Below are 22,868 nucleotides of genomic sequence, written 5' to 3'. Positions count from 1 at the left end.
AGGACACTGCAGGAGACATATAAACACTCTGAATATTATTTTTATAGAGGTACAAATCTTGTCTCCCTATACCTGATCTCCCCCTGCCCCGCAGCTTTACCAGGGCACTATAAAATTCATGAACTCAGTTACATATGCTGTGGGGGATTATACAAGAATTATATTCATTAACAATTAGCTCTGACCCTTATTCCCCCCCACCCCACAGTTCTTTGTTTACTTTAAAATATATATCTCACGTACTATTTGAAAAAAAATATTTTTCATGATTACATGATGGCAGAATTAACCGTTTAACCATTAATGCACCCTCAGTTGCAGTTGCCTCACAAGACGGCTTAACACTGCCCCCTGTAGGTTTTGCAAAGGAAATCTTTCCCTTCTGTGCCAATTCATAGTTGAAAGATAGCAGCGATGTTCTTCCCTTCAATATTCTGGCCTCATTTTACACTCTCTTTCCAGAGCAGTATGGCCTGAGACCTTTTTTGTATTTGCCCAGGTACCATGCTTGCAGTATTATCTCCCTTTTAAAAGCAGGCATGCAAGAGTGAGGCCTCCACCCACATTTTAAGCTAAAATAGGGGTGGTAATAATACACACGGTTGCAGTTCACAGTCCATGTGCCACTTGCGTATTTTGTGTTCAGGTGTTCACATTAAAATACAAAAAGGCCCGTAGAAACTGGTCTTAGAGTATTTGGATTAGGCTCTTGAGGCAAAATAATTTCAGACCTTGCATCCACCCTCACTGTTTCTCACACTGGAGAGAGGAGGGCTACAGCTGGGGTAGCAATATTCTTAGATACCCATTTAAAATCTCCAGAAGTGGTGTGTATATTATGTGTGTTCTCATCCTCCTCTCATGCAACCCATTAAAAGCACAGGTTTTGCTGGCCAGTGTTTGAAAATAGGTGCAAATGTTATACAATATGCAACTCTGTTTCAGAACAACAATAACTACAAAAACCCCAAGCGAACTATTTATCCGTTTTTCAAGTTTCATCATCCTTGGGTGGATCTTGGAGACAACAGTACACCTTCTTAGAGCGAAGAAGAAAAATTACACGACAGAGTCCTTTCTGGACAGTGTCATTTGAGACTGTAGGTCTGGTGAGATGGAGGGGAGGATTACATTTTTTAAAAATCATGAAAAACAAACCCTGCTTGTAGAAAAGTAGTACATCAGGGTGGGGTAGGAGTGTTCTAACCTACATTCGCCCTTATATACTAGTTTACTAGTTGAAGGGAGCCTTTTCTTCATGAGTGAGCATTCAAGATTGTGACATACACCTGAAATCTAAAGTACTACAATTCCAGAAGAACTCTATCTCATGATTTTTCTACATGCACAGAATAGCCCTTGGTGGATAATGCCAATATTAGGAGTGAAATGCCCCTTTTTCAGGTTCCTGAAAACAAACACCTTCATTCAGGCCTTCAAATAAGCACATTTATTTACAAATGCAATTTACAATGCAATCCTAAACATGCCTACTCATCAGTAAGTCCCATTGAGTTCAACAGCACCAGCTGTCAGGAAAATGGGCATAGGATTGCCGCTTTAGTCAACTAACAAGTTAATTAACAGACAACTAATTGATTAAGACATCGTATGTAAGCTATAGAAATGTCACAATAAATATCAGCACACTTGGCAGCAGAAAAAGAAGCTCACTGCTATTACTGAGGCATTTTGCCAAGATGGGATGGAGAAAGCATTCGCCACCTGTTGGTTACCTGCAGGATGCTCTGGATCTGTGGGAAGTTTAGGACCTGCTTATTGATTTAGAAAACGATCAGTCTGACATCTATGGGCTACCATCCAGCAACTAGTCCAGGTCACTTCAGACATTACATTGCCAAATTCCTACACTGAAAGCATTTCTATGTAAGAATTAATGGAACACTTTTGGCCTTCTCGGTAGTGGCGCCTGCCCTGTGGAACGTCCTCCCAGCAGATGTCAAGGCAATAAACAACTATTTTACTTTTAAAAGACAACTGAAGGCGGCCCTGTTTAGGGAAGTTTTTAATGTCTGATACTGTATTGTTTTTAATATTTGGTTGGAAGCCGCCCAGAGTGGCTGGGGAAACCCAGCCAGATGGGCGGGGTATACATAAATTATTATTATTATTATTATTATTATTATTATTATTATTAATCATAAGACGTTGCAATCTTAAGTGTATGCACACCAAATACCCATGGCTAATCCATGTGTCCTATGATACAATTTACACACAGGTTGCTTGGTAATTTTGTGTGTGTGTGTGTGTGTATAGACATGTGCAGCAGTTCTTAAATCCAGATGAAAACCCCATTGATCTGAAAATGGGTTATGCAGGCTTTGCTGACCACAAAAGGATGAATGTTAGCTATAAGTTGCAAACCTCAATTCATGTTTTTTTTAAATGAAATGAAATGTAAATAAATAACAAAGTTTATAATATTGGATAAGTTGTTTCACTCTGTAGTTGTTTCACTCTGTAGTAAAGGGCGGTGGCAGCTGTTCACATATAATGAAAATTATCTTAAAAAAAAGAAAAAAGCCCAGTGATTCAATTAACCACCCTGCCTACCTTACTTCTTATCCTGAATAGTGAGGTGTTTGTGTGAGAAAGAACTTTTTAGGCTTCCTTTGACATTGACTCTGCCCTAGTTTCTCTTTGATACAACATTGAAAACAAGCATCTCTGCCAAAAACATTAATAGTAAAAAACAATGGAAAGTAAACATTGAAGGGCTTATACACTTTTAAGCCAACATGAAAAATGCTCCAATATTAGCAAGAGTTAAATCCTGAAGGGAAGAAAAGTAATCTAGCACATGTGATGTTGCATTTTCTCTACAAATATGTACCCTTGTAATTCTGGGACCAAAACTGACAACAAAATGAGATTCGTGAGAGAAAATAGCTTTTTCAGGCACACCGTATATCCCTCTGTTCAGAAGAATATTTAATCCACTTGGATCATGTGCTTGGGTTTTCTTAGATCATGCTGAGATAACAACATTCTGCTGTGTCTTGGCACCATAAAACCTCTTGCTTATGAAAATAAAAGAAAAATATAGTCTCGCAGGGAGAATGCGTGTTTGAATTTACTTTTTCTATAGTTTAAATATTGAACTCTCAAAAACAATTTTTACACAAATATGCCTCATTCTCTTTATGAGTCATGGCCAAAACTCGCTTACACCAATATTTTAAACGTGCCAAGTGTACATATACCCTGGCCTACAACATGATGATCCAGTCACAGGCTTGGATCCAACTTTCGCGGGTGTTGAAAAACTGCCAGCACAAAGCAGAAAGGCAAAACCCTACCAGCACTGCCACCTAATGGCAGAAAATTAATCCTGCAGATAAAATCATTCAGAAATAAAATTGCTTAACTGTGTATTGTGCTCTGAAAGTCATTCCAACTGGCCATTACAATAACTATGTAACCAGGAACAATGCCCAAGCTTGCTTTTTACCTCCTTCTATTTTCCTTTTGTGTTGTGCCTTTTAGCTTTAGATTTCAAATCCCTCCTCAAGAGCCAACTTTTCTCTGAAGCATTTCACAAAAGCTCTTTACAGTGGTACCTTAGTTTACAAACTTAATCCATTCTGCAAGTCCATTCTTAAACCAAAGCATTCTTAAACCAAGGCGTGCTTTCCCATAGCAGCAGGGGATACAATTTACAAATGGAACACACTCAACAGGAAGTGAAACATGTTCTGCTTCCAAGGCAAAGTTCACAAACCAAAACACCTACTTTCGGCAGCATTCTTAATCCAAGTTGCTCATAAACTAAGCTGTTCTTAAACCAAGGTACCACTGTAGTTATTTATTAGAGATGCGTTGCAACAGTTGTGTTCAAGGCAGTTAACTGTAAAATATGAAATAAAATACAAAACAATACTCAAACAAGTAGATAAAACACAAGCACAATCAATAAATAGGACAGGCGACTGAATGAACTGCTACAAGTTGCAGTGGCCAAGACAGACAGACCCATGCTCTACAAAATGAATGCATATCCCCTCGTTTCCCCCCTGCCTACATTTCCTTTCCCTTCTTCTGGTATCTCCAGTGTCAATTTTTAGATGGTGCGTATCTTCAGGCAGGGTTCTGTAAAGCGCCATGTGCATGCATAGCCCTATAAAGCAATAATGGCCACAATGACATTAATAGCCAGTCCACTGACACTTCAGAAACAACTTTTATAAGTTCTTTAAAAAACAAAACTGTAGTCTAAAACCCCTGGAGGGCATGAGGCTGGGGACGGCTGGTTTAGGAGCTTGCCAAATATTGCCTGTATGTTTTAAATTGTTTTTAATATTGTTTTAAAAGTTGTAACTTGCCCTGGGACCTTACAGCGAAGGGCAGGTAATAAATAAATAAACTCTCGAACCCTATGTAGAAGTTTGCTAATCTGTTTCCTCGTGAAAACTGTACTGGTTATTCCTCAACTACCGCAAGTAGCTGTTCATGACCAGCTCCATTAATATATATATTTAATTAATTATCAATAAGTGACAAAGAAAAAAGAAAGAAAAGAAAACCAATATCGTACAAGCATAGTGAACTGCACCTGAAAGACATAAAGACTGCGCCCGCTCCCCAATTATAAATATGAACATGAACTCTGAAAGCTGACTCGCTGGAAAACGAAGGCTAAGGTTTTGCCAACATTAACAATTAATGCACGTATAATAGGGAATTCCCAACACACAAAACAACTGCAGGACTAATTGTTCAAAGAATGGCAAGTCGAATTAAATATAAATGCTGGCTTGCCCACCCTAAGAAATTAAGTCAGGTAATGCAATGCCAGTTAACTCCTACCAAAGTACTAGTAAGAAATAGAGGAGGGCAAGGAATGCTTATGGTGCTATTAAGAGGCATTCCATGAACTTGATACAATTTACCTTAAGAGGATGCTGTGGATCCATGGCACACTCTTTTCTGTCTAAATGCACAGATGCAGAATCAGGGGACAATTAGCATGACTGTATTGGTAAGGATCAGTGTGCATATTCAGAAATTGTGTTTTGAAAAAAAGAAACCAAAAACACCACCATAAATTAATACAAAAAAAACAAGAGAGGGCTGGCATGTACACATTACTGAAAGTCACATTTTCAAAGTAATTCAACAGCAAGCAGACACAAGCGTTGTTCCTAAGATGATATATAAAGCAAATATCCATTGGCATACCATCCAAAATAATGTTCCTGTGGCAAGAGCTGCATACTGATCAATCGTGGAAAGCACACTGAATATAAGGCAGACCAGCACTATGAGGAAACTGGAAAAAAAAAGAAACAAGAAAAATTAAAATCACTAAAGTATTTCATTAGAAAGCTAGTACTTAAGGCAAAAAAAAACCTAAACAGCAAGCACATTTTTGTAAAAAGGCTATCCATACTCCAATATTGAATTGTCCATGAATGGGGAGAAAATGGGAAAGAGATCTGTAGTTGCTCATTTGTTGCAGGGGAGAAAATAAGAGTTGGGAGAGGAGTGGAGGCCTGATGCTAACACCATGGCTACTTTTGTTGAGCTAGAGAGCAGTGCAGAGTTTGGACAGAATCTCATAATCCATAAGAAATACATTGATGCTATGTCAAAGCCAGAGGGACGTGGGTGGCGCTGTGGGTTAAACCACAGAGCCTAGGACTTGCTTTTCAGAAGTTCGGTGGTTTGAATCCCTGCGACGGGGTGAGCTCTCGTTGTTCGGTCCCTGCTCCTGCCAACCTAGCAGTTCAAAAACACGTCAAACGTGCAAGTAGATAAATAGGTACCGCTCCAGCGGGAAGGTAAACGGCGTTTCCGTGCGCTGCTCTGGTTCACCAGAAGCGGCTTAGTCATGCTGGCCACATGACCCGGAAGCTGTCTGCGGACAAACGCCGGCTCCCTCGGCCTATAGAGTGAGATGAGTGTGCAACCCCAGAGTCATCCGCGACTGGACATAATAGTCAGGGGTCCCTTTACCTTTACCTATGTCAAAGCCTGACCTACAATTTTTATTTTTATTTTTCCTCTTCCAAGAGAGAAACTTCCATTTTCCTGCCTCACTCAGGGCACTTGAAATTTTCTTTAGAATTTCTGTAGATTTTGAGCTCACCTTACTGTTGTCAGACTGAAGAAATATTTCCCCACCCCTGCTGTACACATTTTTGTAGCAGCCTGCAGCCGACCTACACTTCCTGATCTGAAAAACCTCTATGGGAGGAGTAACTTCCTGATGCTTTCATCCTGGTCCTGGGCTTAGCAACAAGGCTGCAGAATGCAGAGCACCGGTGAGATGGTTTGTGGTATGAAAGAAAGGACACTCACAAACAACCCTCAGCCACCTCAAAAGTAAGGTAAGTGCGACAAAAAATAAATAAATACACCCACCCATGAGAATTTCATATTGGCTTTCTACCAAATGGAAGGACAGAGTGGGAACTAGGGACCATGTACAGTGGTACCTCAGGTTACAAACGCTTCGGGTTACAAACGCTTCAGGTTACAGACTCCGCTAACCCAGAAATAGTACCTCGGGTTAAGAGATTTACTTCAGGATGAGAACAGAAATCACGCGGCAGTGACGCAGTGGCAGCGGGAGGCCCCATTAGCTAAAGTGGTACCTCAGGTTAAGAACAGTTTCAGGTTAAGAACGGACCTCTGGAACGAATTAAGTTCTTAACCTGAGGTACCACTGTTTTAAGCTTTTGCAACAGCAGTCGTAAGACTTTAAAACGTTAAAAATGATTCCATGTACTGGTATTTTGTTTTCATCAATGTCCACGCAGGTACAAATTCATCTTGCAGCACTTCTCCCACCTGACCCCAGCAAACCCTTTGCATATTTGAGATGCAGGTAACACGCAGGCTGTGCTGTTGCAGCATTTGACATGCTATTGCCAATTCAACCAGCTGCAACAGCTCCTCTCTGGGAGCCATAAGCCAACATTGGGCCAACATGGAGCTACTGTGTCTGCTCATCAGACACAGCTGCATGACCGACCATATAGCAAACAACCATGGTTGTGGGCTGATACCTATGCAATGTAAAAACACAAAATCCCACAATTTCATGCAGTAGTTTTGTGGTAAATTAAGACTTAGCATTTAAATAGTCATCACATTCAATCAGTGTGTGCTCACTTATGCCCCAATCCTGCCATCTTTCTGCTATTATTTGTGCAGAATAAAAGAATTACTGTGCATGTCAAACAGTAGATATCCTTTTCCCCCCAATTCTGAACTGGATTTCCTGAAACAGCTCTGAACAATGCAATAATATTTGTACTTTTTAAGAAAACAAGACGCACAAACAGGATACTTGTGCATGTGTGTTTGTGTGTGTGTGCCAGGAAAAAGCTGAAATTATTAATCTGAAACATGCAGCCCCCATATTCCCATATTAATTGTTTAATTGTATAACCTCAACTATTTGACAGAAATATTTTTCCCAAAGCCATCTCCCCCACAGAACAATTGTTTTATAGATACATGTTTGCATAATTGGTGTCCACATTGTTAGATGTCCTTCTGCATGCAATAGTATCTGCTACTTATGAAAGGACTGTTTTACACTTTTTGCTAGTGCTCAATATGAAAGTGAAACTAAAACTAGAAATATTCTTCCACTTCCATACGTTTGTAAAAACTATTTAAAAATGGAAGCATGAGGACAGCGATGGAACGTACATATTTCAGCACTAGATGAACTCTTACACAAGTTCGCATTTACACCAAAAAAAAAAAAAAGCACTAGCAGCTCTTTTCCTTCTTCCAATGGCTTTTCGGATCCTGTTTAATGCGTATTAATTTTAAAGATTTCTAAACAAAGAGGACATTGATTTGCTTAAAAGTGCAAACATGCATCCATGTTACAATACTAAATAAAACAAGAATGAAGGTGTCTAGAAAACAACATTTATGGATCATAACACAAATAAAATGGGCAGCATCAAGAATTGCTTTAACGTCAAGGTAAAACCACATCCCAGATATCTGAATTTGGTTGTTGCTCCTCCCTCTCAAGAAAGTGGGCTATGAAGACCCTTTATGAATTCAACAGCTGATATAGCAGCTATTTACTGTCGAGCCAAGTAGGAAACTGACCACCAGATGGCAACATCTCAAAGCCTATGACAACTTTCTTTATCAATCAAAATAATACAGAAACACTTTTTTTTGGGGGGGGGCAGTTGACACATTTCTAATGACCATCTAGCCCAGCCCCAGGAAAGAAAGATCCAGTAACTATGATAACCTAATGGAAACAAATTATCCTGCATTGCTTCCAAAAGGAGAGTCCAGATCTTAATTTTTCTATCACCCAATTGACATTTGGTGACCAATAATTTAGACATCTAAGAATGATGTGTTCCCAGAATTAGAAAATATATCTGCAGCACATAATTTAAATGAACAGCCACATATCTATGGGCCAATTCCAATATCACACCAAGCATACTGATGTTAAAGAAGGTTTGGGAAAGAAGCAGTTTGTATCATGTGCATCATGTTTTTACAACTTAGTTTCAAAACCTTCTTTATAAACAGAGACAACTGAAGTACACAAATGCTTAAAAAGTTGTAATCTGTTTATCTTATGGACAAGAGCTACAGGAAGTCAGAGGATTCACTTACAGCAGCCATCAGCTGCAGTACCCAGAACATAATATGAATTGTTTTGCATGTCTTCTGGATACATATTGCAATTTTGTTTAGCTACATATAATTATGTATTTTATATCTATAAAAATTTGTCTGTTCAATGAGAAACTTTCTCATGTATCTCTGTTGTAAAATTAGAAATTGATTGGCATTTTTAAAATACTTGCAGCACCCTGCAACCTGCTCTGCATGTAAAGCTGCCAGAATGTATATTACTTGTGTGATACATACTTTTTGATCAATCGGGCTCAGCTATCTATCCCTCCCATAAACTTTAAAATGCCTAGCATATCCCACTTCACTAGTGCATTTATCATTTTTCCCTATTTTACATAGCAACACACACACCTCATCTGGGGTCCATTTCAGTAGTTCCAAAAACATCTGCATACAGAATTGCCCAGAAAGACTGCTTCATGATTAGCTTTTGCATGATTTATAAAACCTAACGATCTACAGTATTTTTCGCCCTATAGGACGCACTTTCCCCCCTCCAAAAATGAAGGGGAAATCTGGGTGCGTCCTATGGGGCGAATGCAGGCTTTCGCTGAAGCTTGGAGAGCGAGAGGGGACCCCTCTCGCTCTCCAGGCTTCAGGAACACATCCGCAGCCTAGGCAGCCCTGCGGGAGTTCCTGCAGGGCTCCCCACACTGCGGATAGCAGCCTGCCGCCCGGCGCGAGGGGCGCCCTGAAGCAGAGCGCCCTGCACGCCGGACAGACATCCGCAGCGTGGGGAGCCCTGTGGGACCCCTACGCTGCGGATAGCAGCCTGCCGCCCGGCACGAGGCGCGCCCTGAAGCAGAGCGCCCTACCTGCCGGACAGACACTGGCCAGCCCCACAAGCTCGGGGGACAGCAAGGAGGCGCAGCGCCGCCACCCCGCTGTTCCTCGACATGGTTCGGTTTCCCTGACCTGGTTTGGGGGGGGAAATAAAGGAAATTTTTTTTCCTTTATTTCCCCCCAAAAAACTAGGTGCGTCCTATGGGACGGAGTGTCCTATGGGACGAAAAATACGGTAACTGTTGCTGGTTAATTTCCTAACACAATTCCAAATGTTGCCTTTAAAGACCAAACATGGTCAGAGATCAAGGTACCGTATTTTTCGCTCTATAAGACGCACCAGACCATAAGACGCACCTAGTTTTTGGAGGAGGAAAACAAGAAAAAAAATATTCTGAATTGCTGCGCAGCAATCCCTCTCGCTGTTCTGGCTTCTGGGATAGCCACGCGAAGCCTCTTCAGGGCAGGGGGAATCTTCATCTCACTGCCCTGAAGAGGCTTCACACGGTTAAGCCAGAAGCCAGAACAGCGAGAAGGAGCGCTGCGCAGTGATCCCTTTCACTGTTCTGGCTTCTGGGATAGCTGTGCAGCCTGCATTCGATCCATAAGACGCACACACATTTGCCCTTACTATTTAGGAGGGAAAAAGTGAGTCTTATAGAGCAAAAAATACGGTATCTGTAGGAATTCCTGTCCCCACATCAATTTGCCTGTGTGTAGTAAGGGTTTTATATGTCAATACCATAAGCTTAAACATGGCCCAGTTAGTAGCCAGTGCAATTGCTTTAAAAAGGGTCACATGCTGGTGACATGTCACTCCATAAAGCTGCTTAGCAGGCACATCTTGTGCCAGCTACAACTTCCAGACCAATATTAAGGGAAGTCCCACATAGAATGTATTGCAGAGGTTGAGCCTTAAGGTTATCTACTGTGATCAGGTTATCCAGGTCCAGGAAAAGTCATACCTGGTGTACCAGACAAAGCTGGCTTAAAGGTTCTCCTAGCCACTTCTAGTGGCGCTGTGGGTAAAACCTCAGCACCTAGGGCTTGCCGATCGCATGGTTGGTGGTTCGAATCCCCGCGGCGGGGTGAGCTCCCATCTTTCGGTCCCAACTCCTGCCCACCTAGCAGTTCGAAAGCACCCCTAAGTGCAAGTAGATAAATAGGTACCGCTTCATAGCGGGAAGGTAAACGGCGTCTCCGTGTGCTGCGCTGGTGCTGGCTCGCCAGAACAGCTTCGTCACGCTGGCCACGTGACCCGGAAGTGTCTCCGGACAGTGCTGGCCCCCGGCCTCTTAAGTGAGATGGGCACACAACCCTAGAGTCAGACACGACTAGCCCGTACGAGCAGGGGTACCTTTACCTTTACCTTTAAATACGCAGGTGGCACTGTGGTCTAAACCATTGAGCCTTTTTGGCTTGCAGATCAGAAGATCGGCGGTTCGAATGCCTGCAACGCGATGAGCTCCCAGCTCCTGCCAACTTAGCAGTTTGAAAGCACGCCAAAAAGTGCAAGTAGATAAATAGGTACTGCTCTGGCAGGAAGGTAAACGGCATTTCCATGCGCTGCTCTAGTTTTGGTGTTCTGTTGCGCCAGAAGCGGCTTAGTCATGCTGGCCACATGACCCAGAAAAACTGTCTGCGGACAAACGCCGACTCCCTCGGCCTGTAAAGCGAGATGAGCACCGCAACCCCAGTCTCGTCTGCGACTGGACTTAACTGTCAGGGGTCCTTTACCTCTACCTTTTAAAACATTCAGGACACATTTCCATACTGAAGGAAAAAGGCTATCAGATTGGGCCTTGCTATGCCAACAGAATACAAGAAACACCACTGCCATGACAGATACCTCTGTGGAATGCATGGAGGAACAGCTAAAACAGGGCAGACTCTGGGGCAGGATGGGGAGGCTCAGGAGAAGAGCACATTAAGCCTGTACTCCTACAGTTGAGTTCATGCCCCCATTGATGACACAACATTACCCTAGCCCCAGAGCTGGCACATGTGATTTTAAAATAGTTTCCAGTGCATTGATGATCACCTTGGCAATCATTTGGGTGAGTGGGGTGCAACTGATGATAAGGCTGGGAGCATGGTGAGGAGGGGAGCCCCATGTGCTCCTGGTTTCTGTTGTTGAAGCTGGATGTTGAAGCTGGGGTGGCGTATGTAAAGCACAAATGCCCCATGAGGCAACTGATTCTTGTCTGCTGCTCTGGCAGAGTGATTAGGGAGGTGCTATGTGAAATGTGGGTTCCAAAACAGAGGCAGAATAGATACCCAATTTTGATCTTTAATGCTGTAAGATAACTTCCTGGGCAGCTCTAAAATATGTTGCTTGTGTTTATACCTGTGCTGAACCAATGCCTGGACACAGTAATGGACTGAATGAAGCCTAACGAACAGAAGCTGAATCCCAGTGAGATGGAAGCCTTGCATGTGAGTGCTTTACTAGAAGTAAAAGGTAGAAGAGGGAGTGGTTATAATAAAACATGCTGGCAAATTGTGTAGGGTCAGCCTGTGGAAAATAACTTTGGTGAAGTGTTTTGCTTCAGCGCTATTCTCTATTCCGCATTTAAAAACAGTGTTGCATATATGTATGGCACTTTATAAAATGTGGAAAAGAGACCCGCGTATTTACTGTATCTTTAATGTTTTCTCTGAAGTAGTTCTCTATATTATATTCCCCACCCCACATAAAAAAGACTTCCTGTGAACAAGGGACAACCAGTAAATGAAAAGGGTAGCACCAATAAAAGTGAAAGACACACACACACTGTGACAAAAAGCATACAATATTTGGTTGCTTTTTTTAAAAAAACAACCCACCTGCTATTTTAAAAAGAGATAGGAAGCAGTGTGCGTAAGTAATCCAAGGCTGTGTTACTAGTAAAACAGGTTTATCAGAAATGACACAATGCAGCTGATTTCAGGGCTCCAGCAAACTATTATTCTGCTTTGTGCTGTATTTCATTGTACAATTATTTCAAAGCAAGTGAGGTCAAAAGTGCTTTCCTACTTGAACATTTAATTATCTTGGCGGCTATTTGTAAACAGCTGTTCAAAATGCCATCATTATATAGCGGTGGTTTAAGTAAAATATCCCCCAGATCTTTCCTTGCACAGAAGGGTATTATCTCAATTAGAACATTAAGCAGAAGCCACAGCCCAGAGATTATAACCCCTGCACCACCTCTGAGAGGCTGCATATTTCTGGAGTTTTTTTCCAGATTTATGGCCAATGCACATTTGAACATCACACAAATCAAGAGGGCGGATGTTATGTCCAGCAAGAACATGCAGCTACAAGATCTGCAGACCATGCAATTAACTTGAGGATCACGTTGTTTGGTTAAAAGTTGAGAGGACAGGCACACACTTCTCTATTTCTGCGTTAGCAGAGTCTGTAACCTGAAGCGTATGTAACCTGAAGCGTATGTAACCCGAGGTACCACTGTACACAATACTTGCTCCTAGCTTATTTGTGGCAGATAAGAAGTACTCAGAAAGTGATTTATTTAAAAATGCTTCTTTGCATCTGTGAACACCTTTGGTCAAGGCTGCATCAATTGCTGACAAATATAAGCAAACTTCTAGGTTTTTGAAGACATTTTATTTATGTATAAGATTCTCCATTTTCCTGTAGATTCAAAATATTGCTCGTGTCCGTTCAAATACCAGCTGAAGGGCACTTAAAGGATTCTCGAAATGAAAAATGTACCCATATGAAATTGCTGTTTAGTAGTACAGGCAGAAGAGCAAATGGTGTTGCTTTGGCATATATATAAAACAAGGTAACATCTGTCACTCTGCTTCATAATATACACAATGACCAATTTGTCCAACTTCAATATGAGTGATTATGACAGGGAACAAACATCAGTTTCTGGACCCAATACTACTAGACAAGCAGTACACAACAGTGTGAATGCCTACACTAGGAGAATACTTGTGAAAGCCTAATATTCATTCTGCTCTGTATCCAACGACATACTGAGAACCTGCTTAGTGTCTGCAAAGTGCTGCATGGTCCTCTGGTGAAAAACAAAAGCTAAGCTTTGGTGTCTTTATGACATCACTTACAAATGGGGGTCAAGTACTATTCTCCGATTTCTGGACGGAGAGTACAGCCTTGTCTGGGGTTCATTCATATTGCATGGTGCATAAGCAGCATCTTAGACACCAGGGCAGTTCAGCTGCTAATCAATTAAAAAGGTAGGCACGGTTAAGTCTTTTTTCCACATTTTATAAAGTGCCATACATATATGCAACACTGTTTTTAAATGCGGAATAGAGAATAGCGCTGAAGCAAAACACTTCACCAAAGTTATTTTCCACAGGCTGACCCTACACAATTTGCCAGCATGTTTTATTATAACCACTCCCTCGTCTACCTTTTACTTCTAGTAAAAGGCAAAAATGGCACAAAGGGTTCAGCGGTCACAGAAAGAAGTGAACTTCGCTAAATGCAGGTTGGACAATGGCAGCACATTCAAACCTGATTATCTCTTACAACAAGAGCCAAGTCTGAACACAAAAGGCAACTTAACTGCCCACACATGATGGCCAAATTCAGCCTATGCTAAAAGTCTGAAATAATAAGAAACTTCTAGTGTCATTCTACTACAGAAAACTTGCACCTGTGCAAACAAATTCTACTCTTTTTCCCCCCACGATACATGTAGAGGAGGAGAAAACCAACATATTGAGCAATTGCCAAATGGAAAGCTGTCATGGTGGGGAAGCGAAACTCGATGAAAGAAGGGAGGGAGCTAACAAAGGAATCCAAGGAGAAAATAATTTGGTGATGGGGCTTCAAGGAACTGTTGCGAACCTAAAATGCATTTTCACAGAATCACAGAATTGGGAGTTTCTGAGGGGGAGAGTGGGGAGCGATGTTGCTGAACTCTTCCCCTGTTAGCCACATTCTTCCTTCAAGTCATATATCAGCTACTTTTCATCCCACAGGGGATAGTGAATGCTGTGACATCTGCCTGAGTATTAAATATTGTACCTTCACCTAGGGCCAGCCCAAGGTATTTGCTGCTTGAGGCAAAACAGAAAATGATGTCCCACTGCCATCAATACCACCTGAGGCAATTAGAGGCAGTCCAGGGAAGCCCTGGCACACTGAAGGTGGCATGGGAGAAAAAAGGCAAGAGGAGTAGGTGGGTGAGCAGTGGCAGTGGTGGCAACCCCACACTTCCTAGGCAGCGGCAAGCAGTGTGCTCCTCATGGGCCTTCTGAGAAGTGGAGGAAGAGGAAGAGGCGAGTCTCAGCTAGCGGGCAAGCAGGTGTCTCCAAGGTGGTGTGGCTCCTATCCATAGCCAAGGGAGGAGCAGCGAAGGCATGCCACTGCCTCAGGGAGGCTAATGGGCCGTCCAGATCTCCCTTCAGCTGTGCTCAACCTGTTTGTTTGTAAATAAAGGCTAATATTACGAAATAGCAGTAAGCCTCCAGTGACCTCATTCCAAGGGAAACCAAACCCAGATAAGTGCTGCTCCTCTGGAGCATCACACAGAGAATTGGGGTGCACCTACTTAACAATATAGAGACATCAACAAACCAATTACACTGGCATTCGTTTCTAAAACAATACTAGAATACGCATCTGTGCATGTGCTAAGTTAGTGCTCGATAGCAATCATGGGCTGGATGTGGGCCAGTAAACTGAAGCTGAATCCAAACAAGACTGAGATGCTCTTAGTGAGTAGTTCCTCTGACCAGCGGAGTGGTATGCAGCCTACTGTAGATGGAGCCACACTCCCTCTGAAGGAGCAGGTTCATAGCTAGGGGGTTCTTCCAGATCCATTGCTGTCAGTTGAGGTGCAGGTCATCTCAGTGGTGCAAAGTACATCAGCATAGGTTATGGCACAACTACAACCCTCTCTGGACAGGGTTAACTTGACTACAGTCATCTGTGCTTTGGTAACCTCAATACTGAACTATCGCAATGCACTTTACACCTGGCTGCCTTTGATGACTGTTCAGAAGCTTCAATTAGTACAGAATGTAGATGTGCAACTGGTGACAGGTTCAAAGTGAACATGCCACTTAACACCATTTCTGTTACAACTACGCTGCCTGCCTGTATGCTTCTGAACCAGATTCAAAGTGATGGTTTTGCCTTAAAGCTCGGGACCCCAACATCATCTAGAATGCCTCCCCTGATATGAATATACCCAGACCCTTAGAGCTTCTTCTGGGGTTCTTTTCCAGATTTCCAGGTCTAAGGGAAGCTCAGAGGGTGATGACAAAGGAGAGTGAGGCCCCCACTCTCAAGGTCTGCCTGGTGCCTTCATTGACATCTTTCATTAACAATCTTAGGATCTTCCCCAGGCTTTGGATAGACCAAGATCATGCTGTTTTGTCATTAGTGTGCTGCCAGAGCTTCCAGTGGCTGTAATGGGGGGTTGTTTTGTTCTGTTTTTATGGTATAATTTTTTTATATTCATGTTCTGAATGTGTTATAAGTCACTTGGAGACCTTTGGATAATAAGTGACTAAAAGTCAAATAAAGAAACAAATAAATAATAGCAGCTGTCAACTTGAAGATGACTTTTCTGCACCATCAGGTCACTGACTGTGTTTGATGGTCAATGTAATGCACTATGCGGGTTGCTGTTTTTTAATAACAAATGTGGAACATCTTCTCTCTCTCTCTCTCTCTCTCTCTCTCTCTCTCTCTCTCTCTCTCTCTCTCTTTCTCTCTCTCTGGATTAAAATAAGAGTCTTGTTTCACATTTCTCTTTCCCCAATAAATGAAAAATTTACCATGAAAGACTCTTGAAGCCTTCAGTACAGTGGTTTTTCAACCGGTGTGCCGTGGCACCCTGGGGTGCTTTGAATGATGGTCAGGGGTGCCCTCTTTCCTTCCCACCCTTCTCTGATGCTCTCTCCTGTCTCTGCCTCCCAAAGGTGTGTACAGCTGTTTGTGCAGCAGTCCTGGCTACAAGCGCCACAGGTGAGTGATGCCTCTAGGGCTGGTGAGGGGGTGCTGGTTGCCAAAAGCTGGGGCAGTCTCGGAATAAGCAAGCAAGCAGGCAAGGGAGCGCAGCCAGCCAGTCCACCAGCTCTTGCTGTTGGGAATGGACAGACAATTCCCAGGCCCCTGTGAGGCAGTGTGAGGAGGCACCTCTCCTTGGGGCAGGGGGGCACCTCAGAGACCAGGGACAGCAGCTGCGACTGCCCAGAAGACTCCCAAGGAGAGGGGAGAGGAGGCTGAGGGAACACTCCACAAGGGAGGTTGTTCAAGAAAGGGTGAGAGACTGATAGCTCTGCAGGCAAGGGGTGACATAATTGGGCTCCTGAGCCCCACAGGAGTGCTGCAGAAACAATGTAGTTGGTCAAGGGAGTCCTGGACTCAAAAAGGTTGAAAACCTCTGCCTTAGATCCTCCAACTGTTAGCCGCCTCGCCCACAGTCACAAACTGTGAAATGGTTGACAGTCCATGCAGTTTATGTTCTGAGTAGGTTTCATGAATTGAAAGAGCACACATATTAAGCCCATTTAAGAAGTTTGTGGATGAGGAAGGCATTGCTAACCTGCCCCTGGATAATCAAATTGTCATGTGCATGCTGTCAGCAAAGACAAGATACCAGTTTCAGTCTGAGTTCAAAGACCCCGACATTAAGCTACTACTTCAGAGTGTATATTTAGATAGTGTTGAGAGAATGTATTGAAATGTATCAAGAACAAATGTCTGAACAACACATGTTCTTGATGTAAACTAATTATGCTTTAAGATATTAACTTTCCCAGCTATTCCTGCAGGTTTCCAAAATATGAAAAATGTTAATATCCAAATCAGCTGTTAAGACTATAGCTGGCCATAGATCAATAATGTCAGAAGCAAGCACATCAAGGCTATGCCTGCACAAGCTGTCACTTGGCATCCTTGTATTAAAGCTGGGGCTCAACTAAGTTGTTGCAGGTGCAGAAGGTCTACTTGTGCAACAGGACTTTCCCCCTTGCCTCACCACATGAACCGTAAAGTCCTCCTTGGGGTTGAGGGGTTGGGGAGGCATGCATTCTTACGCTTCTGGAGCTTAAAATCTCCTTTTGTGCTCTCTGCCTTGCTTACTGGCACTAGTTCTGTGATGCTCTCGCAAGATCCCATGGGAGCTGTGCAAGTTCCTGTGAGATTTTGCCCAACCACCCCCAGACTTCCAGAGCTGATGTGCTGAAAGGGCCTTGGCCAGTAAGCAGGGCAGAGAGCTTGAAAACTCTTTTGTGCACTGGGAAAACCCTGTGTGCATTTAATTAGCACAGTCTAATCCAGCTGGCCTGCAACTGCACTAGGTTGAAACTGAACAAGTTAAATGCCCATAAGATGCGACCGTACTATACAAATAGCAACAACCTATACACAGCCTCTCTTCTGCCAGGCTAACAGTAAGGACCACACAATAAGGCTGCTATTGTAAAAGGTTCAATGTGTGTCCGCTTAACGCATATTTAAGCTCTGCTTATCACTGACAATAATTTTTGCATCATATTGCCATTTAGCTCCCACCTTACAGTTCTCTCCTTTATATGCCTGCCAACTGAGATTTCACTTCATGCATCTGGCAAAGCTTATGTCATAATAGAGTTGCTGGTCTTGAAAAAAGAGACATCACACATACTTTTGTAAACCAAGAAATCTTTAATAAAAAATAGGTTTATAAGGAGCAACAATGCTCTTTAACTGTTTTTGCTGCAAGAGGTTAACACAACTACCCCTCAGAAATGTCTATGGCAAGGATGGAGTTGTAATTCCAGTTGCAACTAGACAACTCCATAGTGCACAGGAGGCAACCACAGAGAACAAGCAGGAGAAGTGTTCACCCCCATGCAAGAACTATGATCCCGCCACAGAATACTCCTTACAACCTGAGCTGTACGACCTCCCTCCCATTCTACCACCTAGAACATTTCCTTGGCCTCATCCCAGGACCAGGGACACTAGCAAATAATGGTACCAGCATCTGGGATACTGCTGTTGCAGCATTCAAGGCAGCAGGAGAGGGCAGAAGCATGGCACAGCAGTTTTCATTATAATTCAGTTCAAAGAAGAATTTGGGGTGGAGAAGGGAGCTTGATGCATATGGAGGCAAACATGAAATGTTCAGTAGTTTCATAGTTTGAATCAAATAGTTGCAGATTTCAGTAATATCAGCCATGCCATTAAATGGACACCTATGTGGTAAATAGCCATTTCCTTTGTGCATTAACCTTTTGTATAACAAGCTAAGGTTGTGTTCTCCTCTTTGTCCTGAAAAAGATTGGCAGCAAGTTTGGAAAGTTACATAGCCAGTAACTTTCAGAACAGCAAGATAAATGATAAGGTGCAGCTGACAATATGACATAGCAATATTGTACTGTATTAAATTTCTCTTCTTTGAGAGAAGAAAAGGCTAAGGCAGAGCTTTCCAAACTTTTCATGTTGGTAACACACTTCTGAGACATGCATCATTTTGCAACACAGTAATTCAGTGTTTAACTGGAGGTTAAACTAACCACTTTCCAGCCTGAGGAAGAGTGTGGGGATCATTCACACAACACACCTACACACTGCAGCCGACACACTAAAATGACGACACACATTTTGAAAAGCTCTGGGCTAAGGAGTAAATCCCACCCAAATTCAGAGTGGAATCCCTAGGACGGTTGGATGGCCCCTTGTACGCCTCCTTCTGGCAACTCCTGCAGCCCAGCTGGTGCCAAATGTATTGCTCTGCTTTCCTTTGGGTCACAATAGTGAATCCATACACACTGCCCAGGCTTGCACCCCAGAGACGTCACTTCAGCAAAAACAATGAAAAAGGCAGCAGTTATGAGTTACCGCTCTTGGCAGCCACAGCGAGCACTGTGATTCTCCAGTGGTTTGACTTTGTCCCCGGAGGCACACTCCACTGTCTTTCAAGACAGAGGGATGCCAACAAATTCCCCTTCCACATAAAGGCCAACCTCAGATGATCAGATGCGTAGAGGCAAGAGTGGCAATTTGCCAGGTGATAGTATTCATGCAATGCTGTGGCATGCTTCAGACACAGTATTATGCATATTACATAATTATGCCAAATGGAAAGGGTGGATTATTTAAACAACAGCTTTACCCCTTAATATTAACAGAAAGTTCATCGGTTGGGAAAGGGCCATAGTTCAATGGTAGAGCATATGCCTTGTATGCAGACGGTCCCAGGTTCAATCCCCAGCATCTCCAGGTAGTGCTAGGAGATATTCCAGCCTGAAACCCTAGAGATTTGCTCCCAGTTAGTGTAGACCACTGGCTTTAACTGGTGAATTGGGACCCACTAGTGGGTCACAGCCTGATCCAAAGTGGGTTGCTACAGGAGACATATTTACCACCATGTAAATATATGGCAAAATGAATGTTTGGGTTAAAAGTGGGTTCCAGGTTCTGAAAAGGATGAAGATACCTAGTGAGCTATATGGACCAATGGTCTGACTCAGTATAAGACAGCTTCCTAGTTGCCACTACTGTGGTTTTTGTCAAGTTGCCCAGCAATCTGTAGTAACAATCCATTTCATAACTTAGATGTCCTGTACAGAGAATTTATTGGTTTCATGGTTCTATAGAGAAGCCCAAAGTTATACCTGATCCCCTTTTTCAAACACTGGTACTATACTTCCCCACACCACAGCATGTTTCTGCTGTAAGACCAATATATTTTTGTGCCTGAGATGGTTACTCCAAATGGCTCCCCTATTAAAGAAAAAACCCACGGTAAAATCAGCTGACAATTTCTGTCTCTTTTCAGAGCTCAGCATCTGCTGACAGAGACAGATTTCCCCTCTTGTAACTCAAGGCAGAGGTAAACCTTACGCTTTAGTTCACAATAACATAAGAAGCGTCCTGCTGAATTAGAAGGGGGTTCATCTGGGTCCCGTGTTCCATCTACCAGGTGCCTATGGGGGAAGCCTCACTAACAGGACATTAGTACGATAGCACTCTACAGCTCACGTTTCTCAGTTCACTCCCTGTTGACTTCTCAAGTGAATTCAGTGGGAATGTTTGGAACAAGAATCAACACAAACAAAACTGCCCAAGCTGCAGTGGCTTGCGAATCTCCTAATGGAATGCTTTAAGCCCATTACAACACTGTCTAGAAATGTTTCCTTTTATAAATGTGCTTATTTGTATCAATGGTATACTGCAAAAAAGTAAACTTCTTTTGCATGTGCCAGAACAGGATTCTAATGGGATTCCAATATTATACCATTGTAACATCCCAACCTTTTTCTGAACAGAAACGTTATGCCAAAATAGAAGTCTCAGCTAATTAAAACACACACATAGCGGGAACTTTAGCAAGATGAAATATTAATGTCTGTGGCATGTTATATCTCTATCTCCTGCTGCTATTTCTTTCTTGCTGTAAGACATGGGCAGTACAGTGCAATCATGTATTGCTGGGGCCCAGACATGTTATGAGGCACCCTGCCAAGAGTCAACACTATTATCTTGATTCTCATGCAAGGCATGTCCCTGGGGAACTCAGAGATGGCACACAATGCCTTTGACCTTGCCAGGCCATGAGCCGAGTGTTTTAACTCTTTTTAATACTGAATTTTAAACTGTTGTAACCCACTCTGGACCCTGCTGGAGAAGGGCAAGTAACAAATTTAACCACCACCACCATCCTACCCAGCCCACCTTGGAAAAGGACCATGGTGCACTCTGATTTTTAATTTGCACCTGATGCATTCTTACTTGGATTGCAGTCTTTTAAAAAATAATAATAATAAAGCTTTTTATAATACAACAAACTAAAAGAAACTAATCTAAATAAAATTAAAAGCAGAGAAGAAAAAAGAAAATGCAGAGTCCTCTCTCAAAGGTAGCTATTAATTCTCGCCTCACACAGAAAGTGGTAGACCTTCCTAGCTCTCACCTAGGAGCTTTCCTTTCTTCTCCCAGTCTCTCACCCTGGGAGGTCTTCCCTTTCCTGCCTCTCACTCAGGATCTGGGTCCTTCCACTAACCATCCACCAACTTAATGTGTGTGTAATCCTTGGACCCTTGCAGTATTTTGTTACTTAAAGTAAACATCACCATGGCTTCAATGCTGCTGCTGCTACTACTACTACTACTACTAACCTTATATATAATAGGATTGCAAGTATGTCGCCACACAAACTGCAGCACAGGAATAGAACAGCAGGTGGGCAGCTCATGAGGGCAGGCAAGTTAGCAAGCTGGCTGCTCAGCTGAGCGGCATGGATGGTGAGTGGCCCATGCAAACCACAGACTGAGGAATAGTCAGGACAGAACAGGGCAGCCCCCCACAACCATCCTGCTCTGCTATCACTGCACACCTAACACCAAGGTGACAGAAGAGGAGGGAAGCAACAGCAGAGCAGGACCACTGCTATGGAGCTGTCACAGCTTGTCTTGCCTGTTCCTCCGCAGCAACCCCTGGCTCACACTTTGGCTGAGCTGTAAGAGAAGCTAGTATGGCTTGGCCAAGTGAGCAGGCATGTGAAGAGGGAAGTGGAAGCAGGGAGGCAGGTGGGAGCACGGAAACAAAGAGTAGAAAGTCTCTCCTTCAACCTGTCCCCCCTCACGCTGTTGCCACTGCCACAGCAGGAGGGGGGACTACATCTCTCCATTCTCTCTGGAATGAATGCTGACCTCCCTTTAAGGCCTTTGGTGATTTTCCTTTTAGCTGCAGCTAGACTGGTTATACCACAGGATGGAAGGATGCTTCTGTTATTAATGTGAACTGCTGTTATAAGAAGGCTTTGTTCTTACCTGTCTCAGAAAAAATTAACCCATCATCTTATGGTTTTGAAGGGGAGTGCTAAGCCAATGGACTTTGCTGCCAGTTGAAGGGCTATTGTGACGCACATGAACAAATGACATATGAAACCACTTGTCCCAGTGAAGTAGTATGACTCCGTTTGACTGATTGGTCCAAATCATGCCCCCTTTACCCAAACCTGCTTAGCAAGACATTCCTCGGCTCTTCATTTATTGCCTGGTGCCTCTCGCTCTCTACTTTGCACTTCCCTTGCTATTCCACAAAGCCATTTCAGTGACTGTTTTTGTTCTCTTTAGCATGTTTCTTTACCATGGTAGGGTTGTTAAGCAACGTGAGTGGGGACACAGCCGATAATAATAGTAATAATAACAACAACAATATTGTGATTAAGTGTGTGGCCGCAGAACTTTATCACTCAGCAAGGTCTTTCCCATGGCTGCCTAAAACTGAAGAGGTTCTTTCCGTATTTATATTTATTGCTAACAATACCGATTTACAGTACTTCAGTTAAGTTTTAGGGATGCATCATTATTTGCTAATGAAACCACAACCATTTTGAGCACTACATTCATGCTTGCATCATGTTAGCTGCCAACAATTACACACTGTGAGTTTAAGTTTTCAGTGGGTAAATGCATTACCCAGCTAATCTCAATACTAA

General features: G+C 42.9%; 1 protein-coding gene across 6 annotated transcripts in view; it reads right to left on the bottom strand.

Moving 5' to 3' along the window:
- The window catches only part of KCNQ1 (potassium voltage-gated channel subfamily Q member 1), a 333,723-nt gene that overhangs the window by 234,980 nt on the left and 75,875 nt on the right, over positions 1-22,868 (bottom strand). For all 6 annotated transcript variants that reach the window (XM_083588441.1, XM_083588440.1, XM_083588442.1 and 3 more), the window contains one exon: positions 5,203-5,293. In XM_083588441.1, the coding sequence (XP_083444567.1) occupies positions 5,203-5,293 (91 nt within the window). The remainder of the gene's footprint in view (positions 1-5,202; positions 5,294-22,868) is intronic.

This window comes from Podarcis filfolensis (assembly GCF_964270895.1).
Source record: "Podarcis filfolensis genome assembly, chromosome: 1".
Lineage (NCBI taxonomy): Eukaryota > Metazoa > Chordata > Lepidosauria > Squamata > Lacertidae > Podarcis > Podarcis filfolensis.
Note: the sequence above shows the minus strand (reverse complement) of the source record. Positions and strands in the feature narration are given on the sequence as shown.